The sequence below is a fragment of the Maylandia zebra genome, linkage group LG18 (assembly GCF_041146795.1).
Source record: "Maylandia zebra isolate NMK-2024a linkage group LG18, Mzebra_GT3a, whole genome shotgun sequence".
Classification (NCBI taxonomy): domain Eukaryota; kingdom Metazoa; phylum Chordata; class Actinopteri; order Cichliformes; family Cichlidae; genus Maylandia; species Maylandia zebra.
This window is the reverse complement of record NC_135184.1, coordinates 8,192,008-8,205,621: the sequence shown is the minus strand read 5'-3', so window position 1 is coordinate 8,205,621 and position 13,614 is coordinate 8,192,008. Positions and strand designations below refer to the sequence as shown.

The 13,614-nt window shown below is 41.7% G+C and overlaps 1 protein-coding gene across 2 annotated transcripts in view; it reads left to right on the top strand.

The window, feature by feature from the left end:
* Window positions 1-13,614, top strand: part of LOC101471138 (zinc finger E-box-binding homeobox 1) — a 77,636-nt gene that overhangs the window by 39,907 nt on the left and 24,115 nt on the right. For both annotated transcript variants that reach the window (XM_004565561.5, XM_004565562.6), the window contains exon 2: window positions 10,408-10,593. In XM_004565561.5, the coding sequence (XP_004565618.3) occupies window positions 10,408-10,593 (186 nt within the window). The remainder of the gene's footprint in view (window positions 1-10,407; window positions 10,594-13,614) is intronic.

The following is a 13,614-nucleotide window of genomic DNA, read 5'->3' as shown; positions in this document are numbered from 1 at the left end:
TTTTGGGGGGGTTTTTGCCTGATTTTCGTATTTGCATTTGCTAATTTGTTGCTGCCTCAAGAACTTAATTCAGTAAGTAATTTATCAACAGCAACGCCTGAATAGTGCACCAAGGCGTGTTTCCTTTTTGTTGTGGTGAGCTGGAGGATACTGTTGAGCTTCTCATTATGAATGACTAGCATTGCTGTGGAGATAAAATAACAGAGATGACAAGATAGGTGTGCATGCTAGGATCTTGGCAGGCCAGCTGCATGTTGCAGCTTTCCAACACACGCCACTGAATGTTATAAATTATGAACCCTGAGTATTTATTGGAAAAAAATAATTTTATATAGGTATCTTCTATGTCATCGTCATTTAGAGTTTAAATATAGATTGTCTCTCACATAAACTACCATAGTTGTCGACTACAAAGGAAAGAAAATGTGTGACTACACCTTTAAGTGGGCTGCCTCTCTCTGCAGCTGCTCACCATGTTAAAGTCTGGTCACATCTAGTAGCAGACAGGCAGCTTTAGTGATGTACACTCCTCTTTGGCTGTCTCACACACACACACACACACACACACACACACACACACACACACACACACACACACACACACACACACACACACACACACAGTGGGGTAATTGTCTGTTAGAGGTTTGGCAAAGATCCCAAGCTGCACAGCTGCACTGGGTCAATACACACACACATGCACACACACCCACCAAGCAAACTAGCTGCGGTTTTGTCACAGTGTGATGTTTTGCTCACACATCTTTCTTTAGTTGGGACTTTTTTAAAAAGTGATTTTTTTTTTCATTCATCCCCAGTAGTACTTGCTCAGGTGGAGTCTTTAGTCATGTGTTGACAATAATGAGTAATATATTAGTATTCAACTTAAATATATGCCAAGACACATTGATTCATTTGTTTAGCTACGGGAAGATCTAAAGACGGAGTGGGTCAGTCAGTTTATGACTGTTCCAGACTCAAATGTTTTGGGGTCTGCGATTTTGTGGGCTTCAGTGACCGTTTAAACCAATAAAGATATGGTGTCTGGTAACCTCTGTACAAACGATCCTTTGGATTTTTCTCTAGTATCATCATGAGGTTGATGTGTGTGGTTTTAGTGAAACTGATCAAAGTTTTTTACAGACATTCATGTCCCCTCAGAATGAATTGTAATATGTAACAGTAGCCTTCTCCTAGAAAAATGACCTCACAGGTCAATCGAGCAAGCTTTTATTACAACCTCTAATTTAGTTTTAGCATTAATTGACAGCTAGTGGCTGTGTGAATACGTGCAAGTACAATGAGCTCTGATGTCATCACCTTTAGACTTTAGTAACCTAGAAAATGGGAATTTCTCATAGTTGTTTAACAGCACGAGGAGGGATTTTCACCTGCAGTAGAACTCGAGTAAATTTTCTCTAATCCTAACTTAGTAATCAAACTTATACCAGCCAAACAGCGAGTGAAAACGAAAATAAATTGAGTGAAACTGAAACTGAAGAATAGCTTCAGACATGAGTCAGGCATGATTGTACATTTACAGTGGAAATGACCCTATTTATCATATCAGAAGTCCTTACAATAGTTATTTCAGGAAGGATCATTTAATTAGAGGACTTGTTAAACAACTTAACTTAGTTAGTACAGCCTCACATACATGCACATACTTATATAGTACTGATAAATAGCATAGTACTGATAAATCACATATGCAGACTGATAGTAATCTATTTCTAGCTTTTGCTCTCCCTCCCCCCTTCTGTCCCTGCACAGCAGCTGACCTTTAACCCAGATACCAGACCATGTGGTCCACTTCGGGTTATGTTGTGGTGTGTCAGGCCAACGTGATTTCCTCTCCATGGTCACGTGTCTTGATGTGGGTTTGGCTGCCTGATGCTAAAACTGAGAAAATCAGTTGCCTTGCTGATCACTCAGTGAACTGTTGATGATTTTTGCTTTGCGTATGGTTTTCCGTAAAGCAAATGTTGGGAGAAATTTTTCATTTACTATTTTTTCAGTTGCTGAACGATAAATAGAAGGCTTTGTGTAGAGGGCAGTAGCTGCAGAGGTGACAGTGAGGGAAATTGTGTATTTATAGTAGTGATTTCTTAGAGCAGCTGTTTGTTCTTAAAGTCTATTATTTATTGATGTTTTTAACCACCAGTTCAATTCTTATTTCAAAGATGTTTTTTTTTTAATTTCAGTGAGAATACCTCTTTAAATGGATAAATAATTTAAAACTGCAAACATAAATTCCAAGATATTGTAAATTCCAACCTGTGACATGTTGTTTCCGCATCTTTGTGTGTGCCAGCAGAGTGCTATTGAAATTAAACCTGGTCTTTTTATTCAGTGGTGGCACGCAGCCCTTGCTGTTATTGAATATAGGCCATAATATCAATATATGACTCTTAACCTGTTTCATATATATCTTACAACAATGTGTAAGCTTAGAAAATGTGCTTGAATAAGGTGAGAAAGGATGAAAACCTTTCACTTGCTCTCCACAGTTTTATTACCTATTTATTAATTCACTGATGTTAACCTAAGCTGAATCATATGGTACATAAAGTTGATATTTTAAGTAAAATATGTGGCCTTTCATAAAGAAAAATGATTTCAATCATGAACAGAAAAAAAGCAGGAAAAATGCATGTATTTTTGTGCTAGTTTTTAAACTCAAACTGGCAGAAAAAAAATCAGAAAAAAACATTAGTTTGGAGTAGTAATGAAGGAGCCTGTTATGAAACAGATTTAATCAGAGAGATGGATGGCAGGAAGGGAGGAATGCTTTTGTCTAGACTTTTCTCTTCCTCTCTTAGCCGGCCTCTCCTCTTCACAGAGCTCCAGATGGGGGATTAACAGTTCACTTGACGCATTGTCATGATGATGTGGACAGGTCTCTGTGTCTCTCTCTTTCTCCTACACAATAACCCTCTCTGGCTTACCGATTATGTTTTTGTCTGTCCTGCTCTGCTCAGTGCTGCCCCCTGTCTGTTGACTTTGTAACAAAACTATGTAAAATACAGCAGAGGAGGAACAGGGTCTGCAAGAATTATGAGTCTCAGGATCATTTGTATTCAGGGTGTGCTCCGCTCAGCTGCTGTTTGGTTATAGGTTTTCATTAAGGTGTCTTCAGAGCAATAGTTGGACCACAGCGAATTTCAACATTGCATAAGGATGTAAACGTCTCAAATCACAAATCCTTAAACTAATCATATTTAACCACACACATCATGCTCATATCTGCTTAACAGATGAGTTTGTGATTAAATCTCATGGTGAAAGGGGGGGGGGGGCAAATTTAGGGTGCTGAGTTCAGCTTTCTAAGTGCAGAGTTGTACCTCCTTTAAAGTTTGTTGTGTTCTTATTTCGTCTTGGTAAATACCCAAAAATTATTTGGGCAACCAGGGAAAAGTGTATTAAAGTGTACCTTAATTACATGAAATGAGACATGTCTGTTACGGCAGCACTTCGAGACGGTACCTGACAGAGAGGGTGTTTTTCTTTTTTTTAAAAATTTTTATCAGTGCAATTAAATGAAGCTCTCAATTTACCGGTCGATCTACGTCCCTACCCTCACCTATGGCCACGAGCTGTGGGTAGTGACCGAAAGAACGAGATCGCGGATACAAGCGGCAGAAATGAGCTTCCTCCGAAGGGTGGCTGGCCTCTCCCTTAGAGATAGGGTGAGAAGTTCAGCCATCCGGGAGGGGCTCAGAGTAGAGCAGCTGCTGCTCCACATCGAAAGGAGCCAGCTGAGGTGGTTCGGGCATCTGACAAGGATGCCCCCTGGGCGCCTCCTGGGTGAGGTGTTCCAGGCATGTCCCACCGGGAGGAGGCCCCGGGGCAGACCCAGGACACGCTGGAGAGATTATATCTCTCGGCTGGCCTGGGAACGCCTTGGTGTTCCCCCGGATAAGCTGGAGGAGGTGGCTGGGGAGAGGGAGGTCTGGGCCTCTTTGCTTAGGCTGCTGCCCCCGCGACCCGGCCCCGGACAAAGCGGATGAAGATGGATGGATGGATGGATGGATGGATGGAATTAAATGAACGTGGAGAAGATCACTCCTCTCCATATCAGGGATGTGCACTGAGAACTACTTGACTTTTCTGTCAGCTGTATTTTATTTGATCCCCTCCCACCTCAAACCGCTCTCACTTGACTGTGAGAGTGTTGCAGACTTGTGACAGTGTAGCTTTATCTGACAGAGTGTGCACTGGATCTCATTTACATTCATTTGCATCCGTTTTCTATTTCTGGCAGTAATAATGAATTCTGGCAGTAATAATGAATTACATTCTCCCAGAGGTGCACACATAGCCACGATGGAGCCACAGAAGGAGCCCTGCGTGGGGTTTAACCTTACTGTGACCTAGCATTGCTCATCACTGAGTTAGCATGCTAACTAGACACCAGAAACAAAGTACAGAGTGAGATTTAGGAATGCAGTTTAAGAAACTACATTTTCATCTGCTAATGCACATGATTTGTCACCTTCACTATCGTGCTCCCAAGATTAATTCTGTTAAATTCAACACGCTGACTAAAATCCAGGAAAAAAGAATTTATGTGTGTGATGCTTAAGCAGTTTTATCAGGGGCTCAGCTGCTCGCGCTTCCCTCCAGCCAGTTCTGTTAAGAATTCCAAACCATTTTGCAACAGGCAGCCTCTGGTGTGTAGGAAAGAAGAAGTGCTTTCTATTATCGGAACTGTCACAAGCCTGCCTGGTTAATAATGTGACTTTTTGTTTAAATGAAGAGAGACACAGTTTGTTGACTTTTTATGTAGGAACTTGCTGCCTACGGTGGTGTGTTTACGCTGAATGCCTGCGGTGTGGTACTTAAACACATTATTAATCTGCATCTAGCCAAACCACAGTGGTTCACCTAAAATACCATTAAGGTTTTTGGTCACACTGTATAAGACTAATCATATTTTGATGCTAAGATTAGTTTAAATGACAATGTGTTTAAAGTTGCTGAGTTTGAGGTCAGGAAAGAAAGCATTATTTTTATAAGACTGAGCAGCAAGACAGCAAGTAGCTAAACCGACATTTTTTTTATCAATAATTTTAAATTTGGTAACAGTTTTGTCTGTTTAACTTGGACGACCGATAAAAAAAATCTTTTAGGACCAAAGAGCTAGACCTGCATTGACATGCTAATAACTGCAGTGTCTTGAGTGGCCACTAGAGGCTGGTCCAGTCAGTCCCGATAGACTCCTAATGTCCACCTTAACAGCATTAAAAATGTATTTGTGCTGTTGGTACCTTTTGGAGCATTTTACTTGCATTATCTCACAAATAATATATCCTCATGTCCAGTATGAGGTATATCCATGAAGCTTTTGCTTTGGTCTTTTACTTCATTTTTCACCCCACCGTCTTGTCACAAGTCCTCAACCATTGGTCAACGTCCATGTTTTATATACTGTTGCTGCGTAGAGTCTCCGTCTTTAAAAAAATGTATTTGTTATTTAAAGAGTTTAATTTCTATTGTTTGCCCACTCAAGGTTTATAGGGATTTTAAGAAGTATTTAGTTAAATTACTTATTTACCAATTAAGTTACTTTTCTGACACAGTAATTAGATAAGTATTTTAGATACAATATTGACTAAGTAATTAGTAATTAATTACTTTTTTAAAGTAACTTACCCAACACTGCTATAGCCACACAATAGTGACACACAGCTTAACTGACCACCCAAACACTAAAAAAAACTCAGTGATAAGTCGAACACAGGAAATGGGCACTGCAGTTTATTTATAAACAGCTTCAATGAATTTTAACAGTGATCACTTTCACACTTTGATGCTTTCACTATCCAGAAGCCATTTCCCACAGAATAACCGGTCGCGACAGACGGCCGCCCTCCCTGAGCCTAGTTTAAAAGGAGCTTTTTTTCTCCCTGCTGTTGGAGTGTTTGCTCATAGCAGATCACTGGATCATTTGGTTTTTCTCTTTTTTGAACAAAGATACAAATCCGTGTATACATACAAAGCTCCAGCTTGCATGTTGAGTCCAAACATGGGTGTTTGGGTTTTAGACTATTGGTCAGATAGATATGTCTATAAATCTTTTACTAAGTGTTTGGGAGACTAACGCGAAGATTTAAATAATTACAGATATAGTTGAGGTCACCAGCTTCATCACAGTGTACAGATGAGATATTTATTCATTTTTGTTGTTGCTCTGCTCATCACAGATACATGATGCCATATGAAAATTATTCCTGTATTGCTTTTTAACATAAACACATTCAAGGATTTCTAACACCAACCTTTAAAATGTTTCGAGTACTCGTATTTCCATCATTTGGTTGGTGTTACATCATAAACTGAAGCCCCAGCAAATGTTTTTTATGACTCTCCAGCCTCTTACATCGATCCAGACAGGCATCGACCTCACACCATAAACACACAGACAGGGCTTTGCATTCACAGCTCTGCTCGTCTGCCTGGAGCAGTGACTGAATTGTCTCCAGAAAGCACCACCTCACTTCTTGAGGGGTGGTGTTGGAGTCTCTGTGTGTTTAAATAAAGTGTGTGAGCTCAGTAGGTGTCATAGGCTAAATGTAGGTGGGTTTCAGTAGGTGTGTGTGATCTGGTGTGCAGTGTTTGCATGCAAAGAGGTATGAGGTAACGGCACAACCTGAACTATACATGTAGAGCTTGTCTTGTGGTTGAAGACGTGCGTGCATTTTTTATGTGTGTGTGTGTGTGCACCTGTCACCTGTGAACAAACAGCCCGAGCTCTTCTCCTCATTAGGCGTCTTCAGCACCTCTGCAGAGACGTACATCTTCCCTGTGGAGCGCACACACTTACACGCAGTTTTATTCACTTATATACACACTCTCGTGTGCTCGCTCGCGCTCGTTTGTGTTTTCATGCTGACAGTTAAAAAGCCACTGCAGCATATTTTCCTCATCATCACTTACTTGTATGCATCCGTGTCTCGAGCATCTACAGCTTTGTGCTAAATCCCCCCCGCACACTTCTCGCTCTTAAGTTCATTCAGATCGGTCCAGTTGGTCCATTTTTCACACCGAGCTTCCATTAAGAAGTCGTATCCTACAGACAAACTCAGTGACTGCAGCGCAGTGTGAAATAGATTTGCTTTCAGAGGCTGGTAAACAAGTGATTATTTTTACCCTCGGCTGCCATTTGTCCTTTTTTAATATCGTCTCCTCGTATTTGGAGATGAAAATTGCACGTGCATAAAGTCAATGGTTTATTTTTGTTGATGCAGGTTTTAGGGCAGCAACGATTTTGAGGATCAGATTTCAGGATTTAAAGATTAAGATATGATAATATGGTCTATTAAAAAGGTTTTTGCAGTGTTCACAGAGAGAAGGCACTAAAACCAACATTTGTGGCTCAAATAAGATACATTTGTTTTGTCACATTTAATACAAACATGTTCAAAATAATGGATTTCTTTCTGTATTCAGTGGGCATTGACATTTTATTGTGTTTTATGTTAGCAGTGTGGGGACATCTCATTGACATAATGCTTTCCCTAGCCGCTTACCCTAACCCTAATCATCAAAAATGAATGCCTAACCCTTACCCTAAACCTAACCATAACCTAATTGTAACTAAAACCGCATTTTGAGCCTCAAAAATGCCTTCAAACTTGTGGGGACTGGGATTTTGGTCCTCATGAGGCCTGTCGGTTCCCACGAATATAGTAAACTTCCAATTTTTGGTCCCCACAAAGATGTTAATACCCGTCCACATATACACACACACACACACAAAATCACAAATCACAAATCACTTTTTATTGTCACATCACATGTGCAGGCACACTGGCACAGCACATGCGAGTGAAATTCTTGTGTGCGAGCCCCACAAGCAACAGAGATGTGCAAACACAACAACACAAACGAGCAAAATACAAGAATGGCCAACCTGAAACTAATAAATATATGTACAATATATAATAGTGTATGCATTTCTGGATGTGTATACTAAATATTTTCCTACGTGTGTGTGTGTGTGTGTGTGTGTGTGTGTGTGTGTGTGTGTGTGTGTGTGTGTGTGTGTACACACATTTTTACAAATTAAATAGTAAAAAAAAAAAAAAAAAAAATAATAATAATAATAATAATAAAATATATAAAATATACAGAGTTGAATATGTGCAAAACAAGTGGCATTTATATACAGTGTGGAGTGCATAATGTTGAAGTTCCAGTAGTGAAGCTGAGGTGTCTATGACGTGTTCAGCAGTCTGATGGCCTGATGGAAAAAGCTGCCTCTCAGTCTGCTGGTACGGGACCGGATGCTGCAGAACCTCCTTCCTGATGGAAGCAGTCTGAACAGTTTATGGCTGGGGTGACTGGAGTCCTTGATGATCCTCCCCGCTTTCCTCAGGCACCGCTTCCTGTAGATGTCTTGGAGGGAGGGAAGCTCACCTCCAATTATCCGTTCAGAGCACCGCACTACTCGCTGGAGAGCTTTGCAGTTGTAGGCGGTGCTGTTGCCATACCAGGTGGTGATGCATCCAGTGAGGATGCTCTCAATGGCACAGCGATAGAAGGTCCTGAGGATGCGGGGGCTCATGCCGAATCTTTTCAGTCTCCTGAGAAAGAAGAGGCGCTGCTGCGCCTTCTTCACTGTTTTGTTTGTGTGTACTGACCACGTAAGATCCTCAGCCAGGTGTACGCCAAGGAACCGGAAGCTGCTCACTCTCTCCACAGCAGCGCCGTTGATGGTGATGGCGGTGTGTACTTCTCTGCACCTCCGGAAGTCCACTATCAACTCCTTTGTCTTTGCGACGTTGAGGGTGAGATGGTTGTCTTGACACCAGTGGGTCAGGGCGCTGACCTCCTCCCTGTAAGCCATCTCATCACCGTTGGTGATAAGACCCACCACTGTAGTGTCGTCCGCAAACTTCACACACACACACACACACACACACACACACACACACACACACAGTCATTTCACTTATGAATGCGTTTCACAGATTTTACAGGCTTAACTTGAAGGTCAAAATATTACAGTCAGTGCTTTCCTGGAAAAACAAGTCAGGTGCTGCTATAGCTTACCTGGTTGAGCAGGTGACCCACATACACTGAGGCAGAGAGGCTGCAGGGGCCAGGGTTTGATTTTGCCTCAGACAGTTTCCTGCATGCGAGTCCCCCTTGTTCCCTCCCTTGTGTCTAATTCAATAAATGCTAAAAACAAAAGAGTGAACAGACAAGAAAATACAGCATATTCTTCAGAGGCAGAGTCAGGGTTTCATATCAGGGAGTGATGCGTTTCCTGCTGGATAGCAGGGTTAAGCTGGGCATACACTGTGGGATTTTTTTCAGTCGCGTTAACCAGCTTCTGCTCAAACTGCACGATTGACTCGCGGGGGTTAGAAGTTCGTAGGTCACGATGCAGGGTCTCACACTATACGGCCCGATGCTCTGATGCGACCTGAGTGCTCACACTGTGCGTCCATAAAATGAAGGTTATAACAGAAATTCTGTCGCTCGCTCTCCCTCTCTGTCTTTCACTCACACAGACACGCACACCACCACCATCAACTTTGCTAAATTGCTAATGAAAAACATTGATCAGGCAGCAGTCTAGATCCAGCTATTTTCACGGTTGTTGTGGTCGTGATAATTTTGTGAGGCCACATGGAAAAGGCTCGGATGAGCTTGCCATAGTTCTACAAGTTGTGCCTCCATCGCTTGTGTCCAGATCACACGCTGCACTGCCGTGCTACTCCGTCTTTTTCGCTGACATTTGTGTTTGCGCGTGCGCAGTGTGAGAAGCTGCGCTGACAGCCTCACGACGGTCGCGAGGGTTTGAAATCCCCTGCGACCAAGCGATTGATGATTGGGAGCTGGTCGTGAGGTGTTAATCGATTCTCGTTACCCCACGTATACTACACGATGCACGACGCACGATGAAGGCCAAAATCGGGCCGATCGCCAAAACGGTCGCACGACTCAAAAATCGGCTCAAAATGGGCCAAAAATCGCAGTGTAAGCCCAGCATTATGTATATACAGGATCACAGGTGCTTGCAGTACAAATGAAGTAGATGATTTAATGTCAGCATGGCCTGTTATGTATTTTTGCAACACATACATTTCAACTTTCTGTTTTGTTACACACAAACTAGAAGCATAAGTTGAATTCAAGAAGTTTCTTTTATGATGTGAAATGTACGAATGGGAGACATTAAGGGGGCACATAGAGGCTTTTTCCCCATGCAGCTCAGATGCTAATCACACTGAAGTTAATTGCTTTTATTCTGTTCACCACATGTGAATCAAACACTGATTACAGCAACAGGGTGCTGGCTTTTCAGTGCTGGGGTTGAGAACGAGTTGTTTATGTGGTTATCAAGTGGTTAGATCATTTCAAAACACTAAATCTTTTTTTTTTCCTTCCTTGCAGTGACAAACTTCAACAATGGCTTGGAGGCCAGCTCAGACTCCGATGACGAGGACAAGCTACACATTGTGGAGGAGGACAGCCTGCAGGAGCCTGAGGTTACAGATGCTGATGGAACCACATCGCTGGACAGCCATGACCATGACGCCACCGTAACAGTATTACCCCACAACGGGTCCTGGAATGGAGGTGAGGCACGAGCCATGAGGAATGTGTGTTTAGCACAGCAACAGGTGCTTTTCAGGGTGTTTTCACACCTGCAGTGTTTAGTTTCTTTGAATCAAACTCGGGTGCGGACCAAAACAACTGCATCGAGACCTTTTGGAGAATGTGGCGGAGGATGTAGGTGTAGCGGTTCTTTAATAATGTGAATGTGATCTGAACCAGCTACCACATGTACGTCGCAAGTTTAAGGTAAAAAACTTCCTGTAGCTTTGTATGCTTTGTTTTTTGCGATGCAGAAAGGTATTATATATCTGTACGGGCTAAAATAGCTCTAAGATTAATATAAGTTCTCCACCTTATTTCTGTTTACTTTTGTTGCTCTGACCCCAGACACATCTGGCCAGTGAGCGCACTGAACATTCTCACGTGGTTTGTAGTGACGCATTTTTGTTTGCTTAGAGTTTATTTGGGTTTTAGAAGCCAAATGATGGGGAAAAGCTGGAAAAAAGTTATAAACTGATTCGGACTAGAGTAAACAAACTATTAGTATGTAGGTGAGATTAAACACAGGTACCAGGTCCAAAGTGTTTCTAGGAGCCAATCTTGCCACTTAGCAGCCATCTTCAAAAACCTCTGATTAGATAATTTAGATAATACATTAAAAAACCTTTTATTTCATTGGTCACTGCATTTTTTTCAGTTCACTCTCTGATTGGCATTTCTTTCTCTCATAATTTCTCTGTTTATATTTATATATCTTAAGACTAGGCCTTTAAGACTGATCTTATTATCTTTTAATCTGGGACAGTTTCCTGGGCATGCTTGCGCTTTCTTAGCATCTCATCCAGGAGATGCTCGCTACACCCACGGGCTTATACAAGCTGTTTCCACACAGATGTGTAGCACTTCACGGGAAATACGTTAGACGTTTACTCAGCTGTATCTTGGTAAGAGTAGTTCATGGTGGTTTCAGTATAATTCTCTGTAATTCATGCAGCCTTTCTGCAGAATTGAATCAACAAATCTTGACCCCAAATGCCTTGAAGTCAATTATCACACTGGAGGGTAACAGCCAGTATTTTTCACAAAAATGTCCTTAGGGCTGGCATGTGTAATTTGTCCTTATTGCTGTTGTAAGTGAAGCTTAAAAGGTGCATTAATACAGCAACGGGTCCGCTCAGTACTCATATTTATGTAATCAAGTGTTGGCTTCTGTGTTTCAGGAGATACTGTATATTAGCGCAGGTGGGGAGATTACCCACCCAACTGTTAGCAAGTAAATCCAAATCAGAGCAGCAGTAGCGTTATGTTCACTGACTTTGTTGTGGATCATTGTGGAGAAGAACTGTACTAACTTAAGCACATACGTAGTGCTTTTATTGAATTAAGTGATCTGAAGGGGGCACACACATGAACACAGGAACCAAGCAACCTGCATGCGGTGCTGGTGGGTGTAAAATCTGGAGGCATGAGTCAGCTGAACACGATCACAGCTCAGTGTGGTGTGCCTTTTTCAGATCAGAAGAGAAGTAAAGAGTAGTAAAGAGTAACCAGAAACCAAGAATTTATAGCAGCGAGAGAGAGGATGCAAATGAGGAAAGAGATATATAAATAAGGAGGGGAAGTAAGCTCGTCTGAGGAATAGACATGTTTCTGTAACGCCCTCATTAATCCTTAATCTAGCCGGCAGTCTTGCAGAGGTTTCTCTCTATAATCTCCAGTTCTCACATCCAGCAAACTTTAATAAATCCCATCTACTCCCTAACTGGCAAAGATTCCTTTTAATAATACAATGCTCTGCCTAAGGGCAGGTCTTTACATGCAGTTTATGCTGCATCTTCTGTGCTTGAACATTTTTGTCAGTGCCAGTAATACTTAAAGCAACATCTTATTCCTACATTTTTCTGTAACCTTACCTTACCTTCTGTAAGATTGACCCTTTGCGTTTTAACATTTTCACTTATTAACTTGTTACGTATAATACAGATAAGTGGTAACCATTTCCATATGCTGCTTTACACACGGCATGCCGCATAGTGTAAACACAGTAGATGCTCACATGTGATTTCAGCTGAGATTAAAGTGACGGCTGGTGAAGTGAGACTCAGAGGGAAACTCTAACCCAGTCGGAGATTTTCAGAATGTTTTGCTATGCTGATAAATGGTGTTGATTGCAAGTAGATCAATTGTAAATGGTAAATGGCCTGCATTTGTATAGCGCTTTACTCAGTCCATAAGGACCCCAAAGCGCTTTACACTACATTCAGTCATCCACCCATTCACACACACATTCACACACACATTCACACACTGGCAATGGCAAGCTACATTGTAGCCACAGCTGCCCTGGGGCGCACTGACAGAGGCGAGGCGCCACCAGGCCCTCTGACCACCACCAGTAGGCAAACATGGGGTAGTCTCTTGCCCAGGGATATTTGGCATGCAGCCAACCAATGTGGTAATAATATTAGGGATGAGTTTTCAGATGTTTAATCAGTCATTTCTTGAAGAAAGTCTGCTGTATTTCAAGCTTTGCACATCAACTTGTTCTTTGCTTTAGCATCTAAAATGTGGAAAATACCTAAAAAAAAAAACCCTATGAGGGTTTTTAGGTCTACCGGCCAATCTAGTGAGTTGTGAGAATTTCAGGTTAACTGTCCAAAATAATCTAGGGAGCTTGGAAAGAAAAGCGACTGGACTGGAGTGTGATGTGTGTTTGTATGGATCTTAATGTAATTAACTAACAGAAGTTCAAAGCAACAAGCAACTATATAAAATATAAACTTTACCGCTCTGTGCATTCAATCACAAGATTACAATTTCCTGCAGCATTATTCTCTTGTGTTGTTTGGAACTGTGTTGGGTTTTTCTGTTTCTGTTTTTTATTTTCTTTATAGATCTGATAATGTCTCTGATTGGAGTTGGTGGCGCTCGGGGATATTTTTTTGCAGAAGGATCATATGACCTGTGAAATGCCCCGTTTTATGTGAGCACGCACAGAGCCTGAGGCAGAAAGTCCGGTTTAGAAAAGGACGTTAATAACCA